Below are 18,798 nucleotides of genomic sequence, written 5' to 3' on the forward strand. Positions count from 1 at the left end.
ACAGGGCCATCATCACTCCCACTTTACAGACGAGAAGATGAAGGCTCAGAGGTGATGAACGCTGAGGTGGAAGTGTTAGGATGTAGACATTCCTTTCCTCCGAATCTCAGTCTTGGTAAGATGACCAGCAGACCCGGTTTGCCCAGATCTGTCTCGGTTTTAGCACTGAAAGTCTCACAGCTCAGGAAGGCCTATGGTTGGTCACCCTTCCAGGACTGCATGCTTCATGGGCTTGTGACTTGTGCAGTTACACGGGGCTCCTGTCTCAGAACGGCGCTGTGCTTAGATTAAGGCTCTGCTCTGGCCATCTTGAAACTCTTAACAACTTTTGAACAAGGAGTCCTACATTTTTTTCTCCCCACTGGGTCCTGCAAATTATGTAGCTGATCCTGATGGTTGGTCACTTGAAATGCGGGTCACCACAACTGGTTTCCTCTCTAAACTGGCTCCCTGTTTCCTGCTGGATGAAGCCCACTGTCTGGAGGGACCCCCACGGTCTGGCAGTCTCCCATCACAGCCCGCCGAGGCCATCCAGTCTGCTGGCTTCTGGTCTCTGTTTTTTTTTCCAGCCTCACATTTTTCTTCTGTCTTTTCTCTGTCTCCTCATCACTCCTGCCAAATCCCTCACCCTAGAGGTTCAACCCTACCCACACATCCAAATCACCTGAAGGTCTTAAAAAACAGGTGCCTGGGCCCTGCCAGTAGGGGTTCTGATTTAATTGGTCTGGGGTCAGGGCCCCAGGCATCAGTAGAGTCTTTTCAACATTGTATTTAGAAAAATTTCAAAGTTAACTGCAAAGTCGAAAGACTTGTCCAGTGGACATCTGTGTATTTATGAGCTAAAATCTACGATGAATATTTTACTAGATTTACTTTATCACATCTCCATCCTTTTTCTACCTGTCCATCAAGTTCATCGTTACTTTTTCTAGTGCAATTCAAAGTAATTTGCAACACCAGTCCAACTTCGCCCCTAAATACCTCAGCGTGTATATCATCAACTAGAATTCAAAATATTCAAATATGCTTACTGTTATTTTTAAGATCAAATGTACAGACAGGAAAAGCACAAATCTTTAGCCAGTCAAAGAATTTTGAAAAATATAATCCACAATCCTATCAAGATGCTGAACATAATCGTCACTCTAGAAAGTTCCCTCCCGCCCCCATCCAGTCAATTTCTGACCCCATTCCCTCCCAGAGGAAGCTACCGTTCCAATTATTTTCCACTACAGATGAGTTTTGCCCATTCTAGTGTATGGAATAGTACACTACATAGGCCCTAGTATTTTTCACACGCTCTGGAGTTGCAGCCCGGGCTAAGCACTACTGCCTTACATTCTTCCCTCTGTGTCACGGAGCCTCTTTCCACAATTGTGTGAATATTATAATATGCCTCTTTTCATTGGCACCTGTTGTTTCTCTGTGTAAATGGGATTTGAAGGCTCTGGTTTTACTTCACTTTTATTACAAAAGCTTTACATGCTTGTACAAATTAAAAAATCTAAAGTAAACAGTACCGCAGGTTCAGACATTTGGTGTATGTGCTTGGCTGAGGAGCCAACGGGGCGAAGCTACCATCTGTGGGATTATGACTGAACGCCTCTAAGTCAGCATCCCGCCCAGGCGGAACGATGCGGCAGCGCCGCGGAAGCCTCGGTTGGCCTCGGATAGCCGGTCCCCCCCCCCGCCATCCCCGCCGCGCGTTGGGACCGGGGTCCGGTGCGGAGAGCCCTTCGTCCTGGGACACGGGGTGCTGCTGGAAAGGCGGCCGCCCCCTCGCCCGTCACGCACCGCACGTTCGTGGGGAACCTGGTGCTAAACCATTCGTAGACAACCTGCTTCTGGGTCGGGGTTTCGTATGTAGCAGAGCAGCTCCCTTGCTGCGATCTATTGAAAGTCAGCCCTCCACACAAGGGTTTGTAAAATAATAAGAAAAAAAGAAGAAAAAAACCAACAGTGAAAGTCTTAACACCCTCCCCTTATCTGCACCTGGAAAGGAAAACAAGGTAAGGGGAGGGTCCACACACTCACCCACCCTCACCCACACCTACATACCTGCTCTCACCCACCCACAACCCCCATACACCCACTCCCACCCCACAGACTTTGGAATTAAAAAACAAATGCAAAAAGGGTCGTGCAATACTATTGCTCTACTGTTTGCATTTTTTACTTGCTCTTTTCCTATGACTGGGGCTAGGGTGATCAGTATGCAGACGAGCAAAACTGCTGTGGCTCTCCCAACTACCATATTATATAATTTCAAAACAAAGCATCCTTCCAACGGAATACGCTAACTTTTTCTCAAAAAAATTTGCAGTGTAATGTACGTGCAGTAAACACACAAATCTCAAGTGATGAATTTTCCTATCTGTGAACTCGAGTAAGCACCACCCAGATTAAGATATAGCACATTTCCAACATCCCACACTTCCTCATTCTTCTTTCTAGTTGATAAATTCACTTAAAAAAAATGGCAGTAAAATATCCATGACCTAAAACTCACCATCTTAACCACTTTTATGTGTACACTTCAGTGGCATTAAGTTCGTGACAAAATCACTTTTAAAATTTCTTAATATATTTGGCTGTTATCCTTTCAGTGTTACTTTTGCACATAGATTAAAGAGTAAAATTGTTCTTAACAGCTTATTATGAAAAGCAACAATTTCCACACCCACACTGTGATTTCCTCTTCATTTTCCCTCCCCTGAGGAAACCACTTTCAGCTCTTTCAATGATTCTCCATACTTCCCGAGGACACAATTATTTTGCTGCTTCTTGATTTTTGTTTTCGCATTGACTTCCCACTATGGGAGGTGAGGACTGAGCTCTCTTTCAGGCCCCTTTTGCCACATATTCACACGCCTCCCATCCCACCCCCCCATTCCTTAAATTTATATGATAATTTTGCTTAGATCTATGTTCAGTGTTTGCATTTTCCTGACCATGTAAAAGAGATTCAACTGAGTCAAATAGTATACTATATCACTTCTTTCCTGTGAAACTTTTTGTTTTCCCTGGAAAACCCAGTAATTGATGGACACTTGGCTATCATCTCAAGGTTGTGGTCTAAAGCTTAATAGTTACCCTAATTCCTTGAGAAGGTGTGGGAGGTATGACTTGAGTGGAGCCCAGACAATCTCTCCTTGGGTCATCCCAGGAGACTGAGTTACACTCTTCCCTATTCTTTCCCACCCCGTTCTCTCCTCCTCTTTTCTACCCTCAGCGGATCACAGGCTCCCAGTTCTCTCCGAGGCTCCAGTATTTTGGGCAGTCACTGAGCGGGGGCCAGGACCTCACAGTGGATGGACTGGTGGACCTGGCTGTAGGGGCTCAGGGGCACGTGCTGCTGCTCAGGTGAGAGCACACCAGGTATCTTCTTTTTCTTAACATATGTACTTCTTTTTATTTTTAATAATTAAAAAAATATTTATTTAGGCTGCATTAGGCCTTCGTTGTTGCTCGGGCTTTCTCTAGTTGCGGCAAGCGGGGGTTACTCTTCATTGCGGTGCGCGGGCTTCTCATCATGGTGGCTTCTCTTGTTGCGGAGCATGGGCTCTAGGCGTGCGGGTTTCAGTAGTTGCAGCATGCGGGCTCAGTAGTTGTGGCTTGTGGGCTCTAGGCACGCAGACTTCAGTAGTTGTAGCACGTGAGCTCAGTAGTTGTGGCTCACGAGCTCTAGAGCACAGGCTCAGTAGTTGTGGTGCATGGGTTTAGTTGCTCCCGGGCATGTGGGATCTTCCCGGACCAGGGCTCGAACCCGTGTCCCCTGCCTTGGCAGCCAGATTCTCAACCACTGCACCACCAGGGAAGTCTCCCAGGTATCTTCTTTTTAAGGAGTGGCTTTGCTGTACGAAGGCCCCTGAGGGCCCTCTGGTGTCCCCCCACAGGTCCCAGCCGGTGCTGAAAATTGAGGCGACCATGGAGTTCACACCCAGGGAAGTGGCAAGGGATGTGTATGAGTGTCGTGAGCGGGTGGTGAAAGGCCAGATCGCTGGGGAGGTCAGAGTCTGCCTCCGTGTCCGCAAGAACACACGGGACAGGCTGGGAGAAGGTGAGGCTGGGTGAGTAAGTCTCAAGAGGTTAAACGACTGGGGACATGGATGGGTGGCCCAGAGTAAAGTTCTCACAGGCTCCGATAGCCTTCTTCAAGCTTGGGTGGAGTGAGCAAGTGGTTCCCCTGCTGGGGGGGTGGGTGGGGAGGCCCAGCAAACACCCCTAAAGAAGTAAGCATGTGGCACTCCTTTACACTCTCAGTTCTCCAGAGAATGAAGGGCCCCTGTGAACTAACCAGGTCTTTTTTTTAAACTGAGAGATAACTCGTTTAAAGGGGAGGTTGAGCTGATGAAGCTAAACACAAACTCACAAAGCATTCAGATATGCATTTTATCACAACTAACTTGACTTCCTTCCTTGTCTCTATTCTCAAAGAGTGGCACTGTGCTTAGGGTGAGGAAGAGTAATGATGGTTCTAGAGAGAAACAGGGGGAGGGGATAAAATTGGTTTCTAGCAGTAATCTTACCGGACTGAGGAGATAGCAGTCAGAATTTGGGGCAGCCAGCATGGCTAGAAATTGAGAGCAAAGTCTTGGAGACTAGAGAATTACAGAGAAGGTGTCCCAGAATCTACATAGAAATTTCCTGTAAGTCATTGGCTGACTTTTAAGCCATGCATGTCCAGATCAATACTCTTAGAAACTCAGTGGAAGACAGCAACTGGAGAGCTCAAGAGTTGAACAGAAATCTAGCAGCTTCCCCATGCTGGGGAAGCAGAGATTTGAGAGGGACCTTAAAAAACACCTTGGTCCTTCTACTGGGACAATGTCCATTGAAACCAGCAAACCAAGAGAAACAATAGACAATAGAAATAGACCCATAGGTGATTCAGCAATTAGAATTATCAGATAAGAATTTAAAAGATAACTAAAATTAATATCTTCGAGAAAAAATAGGAAATGATGGAGAACTTCATAAAAAACCTGGAATTCATGAAATAGAGTTAAATGGAAACACTAGCCCTGAAAAATACACTGAATGAAATTGAGAATTCAATAGATAGATTTAATAGTAGATTAGAAGCAGAACAAACAGATATATACTACTATATATAAAATAGATAAACAGCAAGGATTTACTGTATAGCACAGGGAACTATATTCAATATCTTGTATAACCTATAATGGAAAAGAATCTGAAAAAATATATGTATAACTGAATCACTTTGCTGTACACCTGAAACTAACACAATATTGTAAATCAACTATACTTATATTTTAAAAAAGTAGAACAGAGAATTAGTGAACTGGAAGGTAAGTAAATTGCAAGTATCCAGCTGAACACACAGAGAGAAAAAAGGATGAAAAATAAACCATAGGAGACATATGGGACATGGTGAAAGATCTAATAAACATGTAATTGGAATTCCAAAAAGAAGGGAGAGAGAGAGACAGAATAAGAAAGAAGCAAGAGTTAAACCTAAATGGTAAAAGAATGTGAAAAAGAATAGATACATGTATATGTATAATTGAATCACTTTGCTGTGCACCTGAAACTAACGCAACACTGTTAATCAACTATACTCCAATATAAAATAAAAATTAAAAAAAAAAAAAGAAATGGTGGTAAAGAATTTTCTAAAATTGATGAAAACCATCAAGATTCTCTACCAAATTAGGAACTTCCCTGGCCGTCTGGTGGTTAAGACTCCCTGCTTCCAATGCAGGGGGCGTGGGTTTGATCCCTGGTTGGGGAACTAAAATCCCATATGCCATGTGGCCAAAAAAAAAAAAAAAAAAAAGATTCTCTACCAAATCAAAGAAAGATAACATTAGACATTGTACCATCCCAAGGCACAAACTGCTGAAGGCCAAAGACAGAATAAAAGTTAAAAGCAGCCAGAAAAAATATACTTAATTTTCCAGTATGTGACAGAATAGCTACTATTTATTGAGCAGTTACTGTGTGGCAGACACTATGCTAAATGCTCTGTAGGCACTATTTTGTTTTCACTATTGGGAAGGTCCAATATCTTCAATTTAAAAATAAGGAATTGAGGCCCTCAGAGAGGTCAGCTAACATGTCCAAATTCAGATAGCTGGAGAGCAGAGGAGCTGGGCCTCCACCTGCTGCCAGTCTGACTCCAAACCCAGGCTCCTCACCACCATTCTACCCTGTCCCTTCAGGAGATACCCAGAGCACCATCACATATGACCTGGCTCTGGACCCAGGTCGCCCACATTCCCAGGCCATCTTTGAAGAGACAAAGAACAAAACTCTCAGACATATAGTGACGTTGGGGCTGAGTCAGAAATGTGAGACCCTGAAGCTCCAGTTACTGGTGAGCAGAGGGTGACCATACTCCTGGGTCCTCCAAGCATGGGGCAGGCTTGGGATGTTGAGGAGGGCAGACCACCAAAACCCCACTGTCTCTCAGGATTGTGTAGAGGACTCACTGACCCCCATTGCCCTGCGCCTCAACTTCTCTCTGGTGGGAAAGCCCTTGTCCTCTTTTGGGAACCTCCGGCCAGTGCTGGCTGTAGATGCTCCGACACTCTTCACAGCCTCGGTGAGTCTGGGAGCTGGAGTCCTGCAGGGGTGTGGAAGGGACCAGAGGCCAAGGTTGTTGAAGCTCATTTTATTTCATTTCACATAATTTTATTTCAAGATTTCATTTTACTGTTTCATTTCACCTCTTTTCATGATTTCCTTTCATTTTTCTCATACTCTGTTTTGGCAGTTTCCCTTTGAGAAGAATTGTGGCAATGACAGCATTTGCCAGGATGACCTCAGCATCACCTTCAGTTTTATGAGGTGAGTTTCCTGTCCTCATTTTTACACCCAGACCTGCACCATGACCTGCTGCTCTGTTCTTCTCCTGGCCCCCAGGGGAGCCTGGCGCAGAGCAGCTGCCTCAGAGGTGTGTTTGTGTGGCTGCCTCGTGCACTGTCTTCTCTCTCCGAGTGTCCGTGCCTCCTTCCCGCCGGAGCAGACCCGCTGCAGGAAAGCACTCAGCATCTCATGGCATGGCTTGTTCCCACCACAGCCTGGACACCCTGGTGGTGGGTGGTTCCCGGGACTTAAACGTGACGCTGACTGTGAGAAACCAGGGCGAGGACTCCTACAGAACACAGGTCACCTTCTTCTACCCATCTGGCTTGTCCTATCGGAGGGTGTCAGGCGCCCAGGTAGCCAAACCCTTCTTAGGCTCCATCTGACTTTGCGTTCCCTGCCCCCATGGCTGGTGTTTGACATCATCACCTCTGCCTCCCTTGCCTTCCAGAACCAGCGCTCACAGCGGTTCTGGCGCCTGATCTGTGAGTCTGACGTCTCCACTGAAGGGTCTGGGACCTTGAAGAGCACCAGCTGCAGCATAAACCACCCCATCTTCCTAGAGAACTCAGAGGTCAGGCTGTTGGCTCCTCCTCCCTTTTTCTCCTTTGTCTTCCTCTGAATTCTTCCCTAGTTCTTCTTTTTCTTCTTCTTCTTCTTTCCTCCTCCTCTTCCTTTTTCTTCTTCTTCTTCTTCTTCCTCTTCTTCTTCTTCTTCTTCCCTCTTCTTCTTCTTCTTCTTCTTCTTCTTCTTCTTCTTCTTCTTCTTCTTCTTCTTCTTCTTCTTCTTCTTCTTCTTCCTCTTCTTCTTCCCCTTCTCCTTCTCCTCCTTCTTCTTCTTCTCCTTCTTCTTCTTCTCCTCCTTCTCCTTCCTCTTCTCCTTCCCCTTCTCCTCCTTCTTCTTCTCCTTCTTCTCCTCCTCCTTCTTCTGCTATTTCTACTTCTTCTCCTCCTTCTCCTTCTCCTCCTTCTTCTTCTTTGCTGCACTACATGGCTTGTGGGATCTTAGTTTCCTGGCCAGATATTGAACCTGCGCCCTCGGCAGTGAAAATGCATGGAGTCCTAACCAATGGACCGCCAGGGAATTCTCTTCTTTCTTTTAAAAGTAGATGTTTCTTTTTTTTGAAAAACAGCTTCATTGAGATAAAATTCATCTACCACACAATTCACCCACTTCAAGTATACAATCCAGTGGCTTTTGCAATGTTCACAGTGTTGTGCATCCATCACCATGATCAATGTTAGTGTATTTTATTACCCCAAGAAAAGACCCTGCTCCCCTTAGCCATCAGCCTGTGTCATCCCATCTCTCCCAGCCCTAGGCAACCACTACTCTATTTGCTGTCTTGAGATTCACCTATTCTGGATATTTCATATAAATGGAATCATATAATAGGATTGCTTCTTTGACTGAGCATCATGCTTTCAAGGATCATCCATGTTGCAGGATGTATTAATACTCAGATTCTTTTTACTGCTGAATAATATTCTGTTGTACGGATGTGCCCCATTTTATTTACCCATTCTTCAGCTGATGGACATTTGGGTTGTTCCTTCTCTCTTACTCTTGTCACTGTCTCTTCTTTCTCCAACTCCAGATCACCTTCAATATCACATTTGACGTGAACCCTGATGCTTTCTTTGGAAACAAACTACTTCTCAAGGCCAATGTGACCAGGTGCGCTATGCCTGGCCTCCTCCATTTTGAGGCCCCAGCCCCCGGCACCCCTGTTCAGGGTGGACCATTGTCCTCTCCCCACTGGTTCTCCCTTCCGTTCATTTGTTTACTCAACAAACACCAACTGAGCACCCACCACGTTCCAGGCATGGCCCCCTGTGCTGGTGGAACAGTGATGGACAAGACAGCTGTGATTCTTGCCCTCACAGAGGTTATAATTTAGGGGCAAAGACAGACAGGAAAGCCGATGATTATGATACAGTATGAAATGAATGATGTCCAGTCTTCTTGGGAGATTGGTGTTCAGAGAAGACTATACATTCAGGCTGTGAGTTAGCCAAGCAAAGGCATGAATTGAGGCTGGGCATGAAGACAGAGAGAAGGAAGTGTGGACCAAGCAAAGCCCGGAGACTGCAAAGGTCAGGCTGAGTTTGAGCACAGGAGGCAGGATTGAAGGAGTTGGTTAGATATAGGCCGTGTCATGAAATGACATGATGAGTGCTCTTAGGGAACTTGCAGTTTAACTTGGGAGTGACGTGATCACCTTTGCATGCTAGAAAGATCACTCTCCAGGAGCGGGGGAGATTGGGGTGGGAGTCATTTTGAATTCAGGGGACCAGTGAGAAGAAGACATCCTTCTGCAGGCATCCATCCTGGTGAGTAGGGATGGGCCTGGGCTACACAGGGGCAGCCCTGATCTTTCCTACAATCTCTGTTTCCTCTGTTGGATTTAGAGGACAGCGTTTAAGATGCTGAGAGGACAGGACTTGGTGGTTGGTTGGTGATGGAGGGTGAGGGAGAGGAAGAAGGAGAAGGAAAGGCTGATTCTCAATTCTCAAGAGCTGACCAGAGCTCTCTGTTTCCCTTCAGTGAGAACAACATACCTGGGAACAACAAAACCGAATTCCAGCTGCAGCTGCCTGTGAAATACGCTGTCTACATGGTGGTCACCAGGTACTGGCTGCTGGGGCTTTTAGTTCTGCCTTCACCACTGGGCTGGACATGGCGCATTGAGTATCTGTGTGCACGAGTCTGTGCACGTGTGCCTGTGAGTGAGTCTGAGGATATGTGTGCACACGTGTGTGTCTGTACGTGCACGTGTACGTGTGTGTGTGAGGGGCTCAAACTGGCACATGCTGCAGGTCCCACCCACACTGCCCCTGCACACCATCCCGCTCGCACCCTCTCAGGGCTGCGTTACCTGCGTGCCTGTTCACCCCTTTACACACTTAGCCCAAGAACCCCTCCCAGGACTCCCCTGATGTTCTGTCACCTCCTGCCCCTTCTTCTTTCTCCCACCAGCCTTGAGGTCTCGACCAAATATCTCAACTTCACAGCCTCAGAGAAGACCAGCCACATTATAGAGCATCAGTATCAGGTGGGGAGCTGAGAAGGAGCCTGGGGAGGGAAATCGAGATGATGGGAACACAGAAAGAATGGTAGGAGGGACTTCCCTGGTGGTCCAGTGGTTAAGACTTTGCCTTCCAATGCAGTGGGCACGGGTTTGATCCTTGGTCGGGGAACTAGGATCCCGCATGCCACGTGGCCAAAAAAATATATGATGGGAAACATGCATGAGGTGCCTGCTTTGGGCCAAGCTCTGTTCTAAGCTTGCTGTGAATCCACACACACCACCACGTGCATCCGTATGTGTATACACACACGTATTAACTCATTTTATCTTCGTAATGACCCTGTAACAGAGGTACTGTTGTCTCCCCCAGTTTATAGACGAAGAAACTGGGGCTCAGAGAGGCTAACAGAACATGCCCACAGTCTCACCCCTAGTGAGTGGAAGAGCCACTGCTTCCGACCAGCCTGTCTGGTTCTGGAATGGGTGTTTAACCCCTGTGCTCTCCTGTCTCTCAGAAAGCATCAAGAGGCAGGATGCTTGGGTCTGTGAGGCCTGATTCAGTACTGGGCTGTCGGGAGTGGGGAGCCTGATTCTAGTTGCTGGTGGGGGCAGAAAGGCCAGAACCCTGATATCTGCCCCCCCCCTCCACGCAGTTCAACAACCTGGGAGGGAGGAAGCTCCCCATCAGTGCGGTCTTCTTGGTCCCCATCCAGCTGAACCAGGTGACTGTGTGGGACCAGCTCCACGTCACCTTCTCCCAGGTAAGCACAGCTGGGCCTGAGGATTGGGCCCAGCTCCTCTCTCCACAGCCCTGGTCTTTCCTAAAATCACTTCTGTTTCCTCTGTTGGGTTTTGGAGCCATTTCTGATCCTCTCTTGGACCTCGGTTTTCTCACCTCCCGGAGGGTGGACCCAGGAGCCCTCGCTTCAATCCGTCCTCACAGTGTCCCTCTTTCCTCAGAACCTCTCCAGTAGATGCCACACCAACAAGAGTGACCCTCGTCGCTCTGACTTCCTGGGGGAGCTTAAGAAGACCCCACTGCTGGTGAGACTAAGCCCAGCCTCAGCCTCGGGCTGCACGCAGACTCCGCACTGCCCCCTCACCTGGGCCCAGTACCGGCTCTCATCTGCCGGCTGAGTGCATGGGATGTGGCCTGCATCCAGCTTTCCTGCTCACCTCTCTCCCCTCCTCCCTTCCCCAGAACTGCTCCATCGCTGTCTGCCAGAGAATTCAGTGTGACATCCCGTCCTTTGGCGTCCAAGAAGAATTCAAGGTCACCCTCAAGGGCAACCTCGCATTTGACTGGTATATCAAGGTAGGTGGGTACCTGAGGCTCGGCTGGGCACAGATGAGATCCTCCAGGGCCAATGGGTCCAGCTCCCATCCTCTCTCTCCCACAGACTTTGCATAACCACCTTCAGGTTGTGAGCACTGCGGAGATCTTGTTTGATGATTCGGAGTTTGCCCTGCTCCCAGGACAGGGCGCGTTTGTGAGGGCCCAGGTATCTGTCTCGGACACAGAGGGACCGCTGGAGGCAGGAGAGGAGGCTGGGCTTGTGGGAGAGAGAGAGAGAGGAGGCTGGGGAGGAGGAGTGAGGGCTGGGGTTAGGGGGCACAGGGGATTTAGTCATGGGGTTTGGGGAGCACACAAGTTCTGACTGGGGAACCCCCAGAAATCCAGAGTCTTTCTCCCCTGATGCCCCCCCTCCCCCTCTCCCTGCTCCAGACAGAGACCAAGGTGGAGCCTTACGAAGTACATAACCCTGTCCCGCTGATCGTGGGCAGCTCGGTTGGGGGGCTGGTGCTCCTGGCCCTGGTCACTGCCGGCCTGTACAAGGTAACTCCCCCGGGGCCCTCTTCCTGCCCCTCCCCTCCCCCCACCCCAGCGGCTTCTCACTCAGCAGCGCCTTCCTGGGTTCAGCTCCCAGCTGTGCCTCGGGCAGCTCACAGAGCCTCAGTTTCTTCAGCTGTAAAATGAGACTATAAATACCCATTCTGTGGAGGTCTTTGGGTTCGTATCTCTAGAGCACTTAGAATGGTCTCTGGTACAGAGTAAACACTATATAAAGAGTACTTATTATTATATTTTAGATTTCTTTCCCTCTTTTCTTTCTCAATAGTGATGCCATCCCCCTCCCTGTCCCACTTTCCCCAGATCTATTCTGCACTCCTCCACGTTATTCTTTGCATCTCTTGGTCCCGCTGTCTCCCAGCCTGGCCTGCATGGCCTTCACTCGCCCTCCTGGCCTTGGTGCCCTTACTCCCCTGCCTCTGCCTCCACAGCTTGGCTTCTTCAAACGACAGTACAAGGACATGATAACTGAAGCTGGTCCTGAAACTGCCTCCCCCCAGTAACAGCAGCTCCTTCCCCACTCCTTGCTGAGTGGCCTTCCCTGCAGCAAACAGGATGTGGTCGGACCGAAGAGTGAGCGGGTCCCCAGGCTGCTGGATGGACACATCTGTTGGGAGACCAGGGCGGTGATGTCTCACTCAGGAGCAACCTGCTTGGGTTTCCATTCCTGTGTGTGTGTGTGTGTGTGTGTGTGCGTGCGCGTGCACGAGTGTGAATTGTGTGTGTGGCTCAGATCTCTCTCGCATGAGGACAAGTGCCTTCCGCACAAATCTCAGGCAGAAGGGAGTTGCTTGGGCTTCCTTGTGTGTGGGTGGAGGTGCCATTGGTTCTTCCTCGGGGACAGAAGTGATGGCAGCTTTTGTGGGTGAACACAAAGGGAAGTGCAAGAAATCCTCCCCCAGCTATAGGAAGTGAGACCTCCTTTTGTGTGTGAGCCCGCAGGCCAGCAGGAGCCCATGCAGCTGGGCCTGAGCCTACCTGGACAAGCCAGCAGGAACCTGTCCAACCCATTCCACACTAGAGCTGATGTGTCCAGTGTGCAATGGTGCACCTCCCTTTATGTATTCACTTTATTATTTTAATGCTATTTTTATTTTTTGAATGGATGAACAGGTCCGTAGTATCAAAATCAAAAGACACGCAAGGGTGTGTGATGAAGTTTCCCTTCCATCCTGGTCTGCCAGCCATTTAGGTCTCTTGTAAAGGGTAGTCCAGGTTATGCGTTTGGGGGTCTCCTTCACAAAGATTCTAGGCATATGCAAACACACACACACACACACACACACAAGCTTTTGTGCACAAATGGCAGCATGCATTGTTTATACTGTTCTGCATCTTGCTTTCTTCATTAATATGGCTCAGACATTGTTTTATATCAAGACATAAAGTACTTTTTCATTCTTTTATATAGTGCACCATGTTCCACTGTGTGGGTGGATCCTAACGTCCTTGTCTCCCTCCGATATATTATTTCTAGATTCTCACAATGACAAACAATGGTGAATTAATAAATTGAATATATGTCGTTTTTGCACATGTGTAAGATAATTTATAGGATACATTCCTGGAAGTCTGAATTCTGCCAGAAGCAACCCCAAGAGAAGAATTTGAGTGAAAGAAACTTATTTAGGAGAGACTCCAGGAAATATCAGTGGGGGAGGGACGTGAGCTGGGGAGGGAAAGGCAGCCAGTAAAGGATATATTATCAACAGAGGGACCATTATGAGCTCCTGGAGTGTAACCCCACCGGGGAGGTCTGGGACGCAAAGTAGAACACACACCTTGACACTTCCCACCCGAGCAGAGAAGGAGCTGGCGTATGGATACACCAATTCCACATAGTTATTGGCTGAGGGTTGCTCTTTGTGGGGAAGGAAGTGCTAATTCCCTGGCACCTCTGGCCGGCCCTGAATGTAGGCAGAGCGGCTCTGGTGGCCAGAGAAAGGGCTACAGATGCTGCCAGTTGGAAGTCTGCCAGGTGAGCATAGCCCCTGGCAAGGCCCGCAGGGATCCAGGCAGGGTACCAACAGCACTTGCTATGAAGAGTGAGTACAGATGAAGTTTTGATAGCTGTTTCTAGGTAGCCCTCCCTCCTCTGGGGAGTTCTCCCACTGCCCATCTCCCAACCTTTGCCAGTGCAATACCCACGACTCTGCCCTTAGCACCCATCCTAATGCTCACATCAGTCCTGCTAAGTGGCCATCTCTTGCTATTTACTGATGTCTGAATTTCACTTATGAGGAAGCTGAGACTTAGAGAGATCATCTCAATTGCCTGAGGTCATACAGATAAAGAGGAGATGGAGCTGGGATTCAAACCTGTTTCTGTCTGGCTCCAAAGCTTTTCTCTTTTACTGTCCCGACGGCCTCAGAGGAATGGCCTGTAGCAGGCACTAGGGAGGTAGTGGGGAGAGAGTGGCTGTTGTTTAGCTGTTATAATATCAGGTGAACCATATGAAATCGCTGACACATTTGTTGACAAAAATGGCAATTGCATGCAGTTCATCGAGATACAGGAAAATCATGGCTTAGATGGACATCTGCTCCAGATGTGATAGGAAGGAGGGCAGGTGAGGGAAGTGTCCTAGGGGAGGCGACCCCTGACTCAAGTAGGGGCAAGAGTCTTCCAGTCAGAGGGCAGCACATGTGGGGCTAGCAGAGTGGGCAGGAGCTTGGGCATATGTGCTCTGTAAGCTAGAGTGAGGAGTTTGAGTTTTATTCAAAGTGCAATTAGATGTCATCAAAGGATGACTGATAAGACAATGGCCCTTTGTATCTTTGGGGGTGTTGCAACACATGTCACTTGAAATTGTTCTACATGATTTCTTCTTCTGACTTCAAAATCCATTAAAAATCCATTTTCTTCTTCCTTAAGTTGAAAGACAAAAGACCTCAAGATCTCCAGATGTCCTTAAGTGACCCAGAAGGGAGAGGGCCTCTGTACCTGCAGGCACCTGTCCTTGGATGGGCAGTCAAGGCTCAGAGTCCACATCGGCCTCTTTGCACTGGAAACTTGTGTTGAATTCAGTCAGATAGGAGCTTTATGATAGGTTAAAAAGTAAATTATTTCTAGTGACAAATTACCCTAGCATGATCACAAAGTTACTAATAAACAGGGCCATAGATCTCTGGTGAGAAGCAGATAAACCCAGGAAAGTCTGTCCTTGTTTTTACTTTTTGGGGTTCAGAATAAACAAATCTCTGCAGTCTCCACCCTTCTTTTCTTACTTAGTAATAGGTTCTTATCTGGGACACCGTGGAAGATTGTTATATTGTTATATTAATAGTTATGACCCTCGATGAATTGTGTCTCCCTGCATCCCACTCCCTTGCAATGTGACATTGCTGCTGCTCCCATCAAGTGGTGGGGTCTTCCTCTCTACCCTCTGGAATCTGGGTTGCTCTTGTGCTTTGCTTTGACCAATAGAATGTGGTAGAAGGGCTATTGTGCAAGTTCCTGGGCCTAGACCGTCAGAAGCACTGCAGCTTCTGTGCTCAACCTCTCAGACTCCTGAGACCACTGTGCTGAGACCCAGCTAGCCTATTGGAGAATGAGACAACTGAGGCCCCCAGCCGACAGCCAGCAAAACCGCATGCATGAGGCCATATTGGACCTTCCAGCCCAGTCCAACCATCCAACAACTGCAGCCACAGGCAAGTCCAACAAAAGAACTGCCCAGATTGTCACTTCCCAGAACTGTGAGAAATCATAAATTGTGGATGTTTCAACCCACTGTGTTTTGGAGTGGCTGGTTATGATGCAATGGATAACTAATACAGCCAAACAATGAAAGAACATTTCTCATTTTCCTTTGTGGCTAGGTGTGGCCATGTAGCTAGATTCTGGTGAAGGGGATGTGAGTAGAGTGAGTGAACAACTTTGGAGTCAGGTCCTTTGAGAGAAGGAGTATGCTCCTTTTCTCCTTGCCATCTTTTCACCAGCTGGTGTGTGAATGTTGTGGTGCACCATTTTTTCTTTTTTCAATTTTATTTTATTTTATTTTTTTTAACATCTTTATTGGAGTATAATTGCTTTACAATGGTGTGTTAGTTTCTGCTTTATAACAAAGTGAATCAGCTATACATATACATATATCCGCATATCTCTTCCCTCTTGTGTCTCGCTCCCTCCCACCCCTCTAGATGGTCACAAAGCACGAAGCTGATCTCCCTGTGCTATGTGGCTTCTTCCCACTAGCTATCAGTTTTACATTTGGTAGTGTATATATGTAAATGCCACTCTCTCACTTTGTCCCAGCTTACCCTTCCCCCTCCCCGTGTCCTCAAGTCCATTCTCTAGTAGGTCTGCATCTTTATTCCCATCCTGCCCCTAGGTTCTTCATGATCTTTTTTTTTTTTTTTTAGATTCCATATATATGTGTTAGCATATGGTATTTGTTTTTCTCTTTCTGACTTACTTCAGTCTGTATGACAGACTCTAGATCCATCCACCTCACTGCAAATAACTCAATTTCGTTTCTTTTTATGGCTGAGTAATATTCCATTGTATATATGTGCCACATCTTCTTTATCCATTCATCTGTCGATGGACACTTAGGTTGCTTCCATGTCCTGGCTATTGTAAATAGAGCTGCAATGAATATTGTGGTATACGACTTTTTTTGAATTATGGTTTTCTCAGGGTATATGCCCAATAGTGGGACTGCTGGGTCATATGGTAGTTCTATTTTTAGTTTTTTAAGGACCCTCCATATTGTTCTCCATAGTGGCTGTATCAATTTACATTCCCACCAACAGTGCAAGAGGGTTCCCTTTTCTCCACACCCTCTCCAGCATTTATTGTTTGTAGATTTTTTGATGATGGCCATTCTGACTGGTGTGAGGTGATATCTCATGGTAGTTTTGATTTGCATTTCTCTAATGATTAGTGATGTTGCGCATTCTTTCATGTGTTTGTTGGCCATCTGTATATCTTCTTTGGAGAAATGTCTATTTAGGTCTTCTGCCCATTTTTGGATTGGGTTTTTGGTTTTTTTGATATTGAGCTGCTTGTAAATTTTGGAGATTAATCCTTTGTCCGTTGCTTCATTTGCAAATATTTTCTCCTGTTCTAAGGGTTGTCTTTTCGTCTTGTTTATGGTTTCCTTTGCTGTGCAAAAGCTTTTAAGTTTCATTAGGTCCCATTTGTTTTTGTTTTTATTTCCATTTCTGTAGGAGGTGGGTCAAAAAGGATCTTGCTGTGATTTATGTCATAGAGTGTTCTGCCTATGTTTTCCTCTAAGAGTTTGATAATGTCTGGCCTTACATTTAGGTCTTTAATCCATTTTGAGTTTATTTTTGTGTATGGTGTTAGGAAGTGCTCTAATTTCATTCTTTTACATGTAGCTGTCCAGTTTTCCCAGCACCACTTATTGAAGAGGCTGTCTTTTCTCCATTGTAATTTCTTGCCTCCTTTATCAAAAATAAGGTGACCATATGTGCGTGGGTTTATCTCTGGGCTTTCTATCCTGTTCCATTGATCTATATTTCTGTTTTTGTGCCAGTACCATACTGTCTTGATTACTGTAGCTTTGTAGTATAGTCTGAAGTCCAGGAGCCTGATTCCTCCAGCTCCGTTTTTCTTTCTCAAGATTGCTTTTGTTATTTGGGGTCTTTTGTGTTTCCATACCACTTGTGAAATTTTTTGTTCTACTTCTGTGAAAAATGCCAGTGGTAGTTTGATAGGGATTACATTGAATCTGTAGATTGCTTTGGGTAGTATAGTCATTGTCACAATGTTGATTCTTCCAATCCAAGAACATGATATATCTCTCCATCTGTTGGTATCATCTTTAATTTCTTTCATCAGTGTCTTATAATTTTCTGCATACAGGTCTTTTGTCTCCTTAGGTAGGTTTATTCCTAGGTATTTTATTCTTTTTGTTGCAATGGTAAATGAGAGTGTTTCCTTAATTTCACTTTCAGATTTTTCATCATTAGTGTATAGGAATGCAAGAGATTTCTGTGCATTAATTTTGTATCCTGCAAATTTGCCAAATTCATTGATTAGCTCTAGTAGTTTTCTGGTAATATCTTTAGGATTCTCTATGTATAATATCATGTCATCTGCAAACAGTGACAGCTTTACTTCTTCTTTTCCAATTTGGATTCCTTTTATTTTTTTTTCTTCTCTGATTACTGTGGCTAAAACTTCCAAAACTATGTTGAATAATAGTGGTGAGAGTGGGCAAACTTGTCTTGTTCCTGATCTTAGTGGAATTGGTTTTAGTTTTTCACCATTGAGGATGATGTTGGCTGTGGGTTTGTCATATATGGCCTTTATTATGTTGAGGTAAGTTCCCTCTATGCCCACTTTCTGGAGGGTTTTTATCATAAATGGGTGTTGAATTTTGTCAAAAGCTTTTTCTGCATCTATTGAGATGATCATATGGTTTTTATTCTTCAATTTGGTAATATGGTGTATCACATTGCTTGATTTGCGTATATTGAAGAATCCTTGCATTCCTGGGATAAACCCCACTTGATCATGGTGTATGATCCTTTTAATGTGCAGTTGGATTCTGTTTGCTAGTAATGTGTTGAGGGTTTTTGCATCTATGTTCATCAGTGATATTTACCTGTAGTTTTCTTTCTTTGTGACATCTTTCTTTGGTTTTGTTATCAGGGTGATGGTGGCCTCGTATAATGAGTTTGGAAGTGTTCCTCCCTCTGCTATATTTTGGAAGAGTTTGAGAAGGATAGGTGTTAGCTCTTCTCTAAATGTTTGATAGAATTCACCTGTGAAGCCATCTGGTCCTAGGCTTTTGTTTGTTGGAAGATTTTTAATCACGGTTTCAATTTCAGTTCTTGTGATTGGTCTGTTTATATTCTCTATTTCTTCCTGGTTCAGTCTCAGAAGGTTTTGGTTTTCTAAAAATTTGTCCATTTCTTCCAGGTTGTCCATTTTATTGGCATATAGTTGCTTGTAATAATCTCTCATGAGCCTTTGTGTTTCTGCAGTGTCAGTTGTTACTTCTCCTTTTTCATTTCTAATCCTATTGATTTGAGTCTTCTCCCTTTTTTTCTTGATGAGTCTGGCTAATGGTTTATCAATTTTGTTTATCTTCTCAAAGAACCAGTTT

At 46.0% G+C, this 18,798-nt stretch overlaps 1 protein-coding gene across 1 annotated transcript in view; it reads left to right on the forward strand.

The window, feature by feature from the left end:
• ITGAM (integrin subunit alpha M) overlaps positions 1-13,203 on the forward strand; it is a 36,882-nt gene extending 23,679 nt beyond the window's left edge. The window contains exons 15-30 of the mRNA XM_059898890.1: positions 3,233-3,363; positions 3,897-4,060; positions 6,189-6,343; positions 6,440-6,571; positions 6,743-6,816; positions 7,049-7,190; positions 7,286-7,408; positions 8,432-8,511; positions 9,382-9,465; positions 9,814-9,889; positions 10,519-10,626; positions 10,826-10,909; positions 11,067-11,180; positions 11,266-11,367; positions 11,592-11,702; positions 12,149-13,203. Coding sequence (XP_059754873.1) covers positions 3,233-3,363; positions 3,897-4,060; positions 6,189-6,343; positions 6,440-6,571; positions 6,743-6,816; positions 7,049-7,190; positions 7,286-7,408; positions 8,432-8,511; positions 9,382-9,465; positions 9,814-9,889; positions 10,519-10,626; positions 10,826-10,909; positions 11,067-11,180; positions 11,266-11,367; positions 11,592-11,702; positions 12,149-12,220 — 1,752 coding nt within the window. The 3' untranslated portion in view covers positions 12,221-13,203. The remainder of the gene's footprint in view (positions 1-3,232; positions 3,364-3,896; positions 4,061-6,188; positions 6,344-6,439; positions 6,572-6,742; positions 6,817-7,048; positions 7,191-7,285; positions 7,409-8,431; positions 8,512-9,381; positions 9,466-9,813; positions 9,890-10,518; positions 10,627-10,825; positions 10,910-11,066; positions 11,181-11,265; positions 11,368-11,591; positions 11,703-12,148) is intronic.
• The last annotated feature ends 5,595 nt before the right edge of the window (positions 13,204-18,798 follow it).

The sequence above is a fragment of the Balaenoptera ricei genome, chromosome 15, assembly GCF_028023285.1.
Source record: "Balaenoptera ricei isolate mBalRic1 chromosome 15, mBalRic1.hap2, whole genome shotgun sequence".
NCBI lineage: Eukaryota > Metazoa > Chordata > Mammalia > Artiodactyla > Balaenopteridae > Balaenoptera > Balaenoptera ricei.